The sequence below is a fragment of the Mya arenaria genome, chromosome 11 (genome assembly GCF_026914265.1).
Source record: "Mya arenaria isolate MELC-2E11 chromosome 11, ASM2691426v1".
In the NCBI taxonomy this organism is placed as follows: Eukaryota; Metazoa; Mollusca; class Bivalvia; order Myida; family Myidae; genus Mya; species Mya arenaria.
This window is the reverse complement of record NC_069132.1, coordinates 22880665-22884503: the sequence shown is the minus strand read 5'-3', so window position 1 is coordinate 22884503 and position 3839 is coordinate 22880665. Positions and strand designations below refer to the sequence as shown.

Here is a 3839-nt window from a genome sequence, read left to right as displayed (position 1 = left end):
TAATTTGAAAGGAAATGTCCAAATCCAGGCATTTTCTAAATATGTTTATTTTCGTCTCAAATATGACGAATTGTAATATGTATAAGTTTAGCGGAAGGGTGCTGGCGGGAATGCACGAGGTTTGTGCGCTCTAATAATTCATCCATCCATCCATCCTTTCATCCATTCATTCATTCATTCATTCATTCATTCATTCATTCATTCATTCATTCATTCATTCATTCATTCATTCATTCATTCATTCATTCATTCATTCATTCATTCATTCATTCATTCATTCATTCATTCATTCATTCATTCATTCATTCATTCATTCATTCATTCATTCATTCATTCATTCATTCATTCATTCATTCATTTATTCCACAGGCAAATGTGTGTAGGATTCTCGTTAATAATGTGGGTGTTTTCTAATAATTGAAAACTTAGTTTGTTTTACTCAGCGGCTGTGAAATTTGATTAAGCTTGTGAGTAAGATTGGATGAATTGAATGATCTATGGATGACATGCATGCGCTAGTTTTTCAACATTTCATACATTTTGTATAATACTAAAGATTACATGATAAGAAGATAAACGGTCAAGCGGTATTGGTTTCTGCCTCTGACCAAAGAGATCGAAGGTTCGAATATTACCAGTGTTATGTTCACTTTACCTCTCAAAATGAGCACAAGTACTTAAAAAGACTTGAGAGATGTAAAGCAGACAACAGATGTCTAAACTGATTTAACATAAATCAAAATGAACTAAACTGAACGTAACAAGTTATGTAGCGTTTAAGTACAAAAATGAAAGATAATAGCTCGTTTCATAGGGATATTAATTGCATTTGATCGAGTGAGCAGGCACCGAAAGTCATATTTCCACGTATTGTGCAGCCATGATTCGCCATATCAATTTTCGGTGTTCACAAAATGAAAACCATGCATCAATCTTATTTCGAATTATATTAAATTGAATGTTCTCTGACATGCCTGTCAAAAATAATGAGACGGATAGCAACACATTTGTTTACTGGCTTAAAACACCAGCTCTGAAACGAATATAAAAACAAGATTTTACATAGTAATGACTTACAGGATCTAGGTACTGTATGTCTTGAAATTATACTAGGACTTGCAATATTCAACACAACTGTTTTCTATCTCTTATATTTAGGCACTTTATATATTTAATAAGACGCTTTGTTCGATGCTGTAGGGTCCTGCTTCTACATACTGTACATGTATATGTACTGTTTTGACTTTGAAAAGTTTTCGGGGAGTTCGGTGTAGGTAATTGAAAAGTACGATGGGTTATTTGTTTAAAACGAGCAGACACATTTCCGCACCAGCCCGACGTTCTAGTTTCCATTTTGTTCTAATTATTTGTATTAAGATACACTCATAAGATTGTATTAGTGTCCTACTTTTAAACGAAGTTAAGCTTTATTATCTTTAGAGGAGTGAGCGTATTGTGCATACTTTCTGCTAACTTAATCGAATGTAATGAGTTTATAAGGGCTGGCAATATTTAATACAACATAACTGATTTATAAAATAACTTAATGATAAAAATATGATTCATAAACATTTTAGAACCGGCACTTGTAATAAAACACATGATGTTCATTTTAAGTTCACCTCATACGACGAGTAAGTTTATATTCTTATAAGTGATATAACAACAGTATCGGTTTAATGGAGTGTGCCTCTGTAAACGCACCGTTAACAGCAATAGCAACACTGAACGCCTTGTTATAAAATCTTTCTTTTGAGATAATTGTTTCGGTAAAGAATGCAGCTATGTCCCTGCTTATTAGAATTCAAATGACCTACTGCCACAAACGATATGAATATACATAACTCATAATAGGGATCGCCGTGACGACGAACTAATCATCATGTTAAACACAAGGATTGTTTTCCTTTTGAATTTGTCGATACTTCTTTGGTGTGTTTCGGCTAGGATAAGCCGTCCGGTATCAGACGAGTTAGCAACATTAAAGGAAGCTGTTGGTGACATCCTGAGACACCAACATGAAAGGGACGATAGAATCGATATACTCGAAGAGGAAATAGAAAAACTAAATGAAATTCTGGAAACCCAATCTGAGCAACTCGATCACCAAAAAAGGGTTATAAGAGAACAGGAAAGTGAAATCAGACAACAAAAAGAACGCGTTGGCAATCTTGAGAACATAATTTATGACCTCTTGACGGAAAAGAAATACACCGAAAAAGAATTGGCATCAAAAGATGATGGTGCCGACGCTAGCCAATCGTCTGCTCATTCTAACGACGAGAAACATGCTAGGCGAGGTTCAGTAGTTAACATTTTATCCATTTTTTTCAGTTTTAAGTGTTAAAAATATGCGTATCAATATCAGTATTTGTTCTCTGGTAAAGTACATTTAATACGTATCAAACTTATCTTCTAGGTACAAATTATTGTAACTTAGACTTATAAAAATAATATTTAATGAATAAAGATGAGTAATTGCATATATTTTCCAGACGTACAAAAGATTCGTCAAATAGAAGTCGGGACGGCGGTTGCTTTCTTGGCAACGATGTTCAATCAAAACGAACACACTGGAACAAATCAGCCATTGGTCTTCGAACGTGTCGTTACAAACATTGGAGGCGCATATAATCCCCACTTTGGCACATTTTTGGCACCAGTTAACGGCGTCTACGTATTTACAGTGACGCTACTTAGCTCTCCAAACCAAGTTGCACACTACTACCTTTACCAAAACAACACCCCTGTGGTCCACCTTACACTCTACCACCCTTCGTCTGAAACGTATACATCTATGTCTCAAACAGCAGTCCTCTCGCTAAACAAAGGCGATGATGTTTCAGTTCGAAACCTTGATGCAGGCACAAGAACATTAGGGGATAACTACAGCTCATTTTCCGGCTTTATTCTGTGGATGACCGAAGCACAAACTCCCGATATCGTCGGTTAACTCTGTTTCTAAACGCCTGTAATAAATAGTTAAAAGCTAATTTTACTTGTTCGTTCGTCGCTGTTACAAATATCACCAACCGGTTGTTAAAGATTTTAACAACCACAAAACACACAACGGAAGCAGACAGAAAATATCAACGCCATCGAAACTAGTCTTAACGTTGAAATACCGATTATATGGGGTTGAAATCTTAGTAAAATAACGATAGCGTGGGGTTGAAATAATCCAACGCGATCCGCGCCTTGTCAGTTTATACATTGTATGTAATCATTTAACAAGCTGATGGAAACACAGACATACATCGTACAGAAAGAACAACAACGAGAATTAAGAAATAAAAAGTTTGCCTTCTGGTATTCACAACAGTCTAAATGCAAAGGTCAACCGTATGTAATTGATATCAAGCTGTTAAGGAGCTAACTATGCCCAGCAAGAGATGTTATGTACCCGTACTATGGTCACCGATTTCTGCAATTGCGTGTTTTAGCCTTTTCGGAGGATATGCGAAGTTAAATGTGTCTGCTTTACACATGCTGATAGGTGTGTTACCATCTACGTTAACCGCACGAAAGTGTGTGTTGAGATTGCGAATGAGCGTACAAAAACAATGAGAGTTTGCAACGATCATGCCTTTTGGAAAACCGTTCTATGTAGTGAACGGACTAAATGGTCAATTATAGACAGTCCAAGGCCCAGAACTGATCAACGAAATGACTGATGATTAGTATGAAAAGGAACATATGTTGTACACCTCTATTCTGTAGATTAAAATTGAAGTGCACCTCTGTTTTTAGAACTGCACTTCTAAATATAGAGGTGCACCTCTAAATTAGATAGCGGTGTACCTTTTAAATTAAGATACACTTGCAGAATGATATTCACT

General features: G+C 35.9%; 1 protein-coding gene across 1 annotated transcript; it reads left to right on the top strand.

The window, feature by feature from the left end:
* Nucleotides 1-1874: 1874 nt before the first annotated feature.
* LOC128207179 (multimerin-2-like) lies at nt 1875-2966 on the top strand. Its single transcript, XM_052909961.1, has 2 exons — nt 1875-2300; nt 2496-2966. The coding sequence occupies exons 1-2, from the start codon at nt 1883-1885 to the stop codon at nt 2951-2953; spliced, it is 876 nt and encodes a 291-aa protein (XP_052765921.1). The 5' UTR covers nt 1875-1882; the 3' UTR covers nt 2954-2966.
* The last annotated feature ends 873 nt before the right edge of the window (nt 2967-3839 follow it).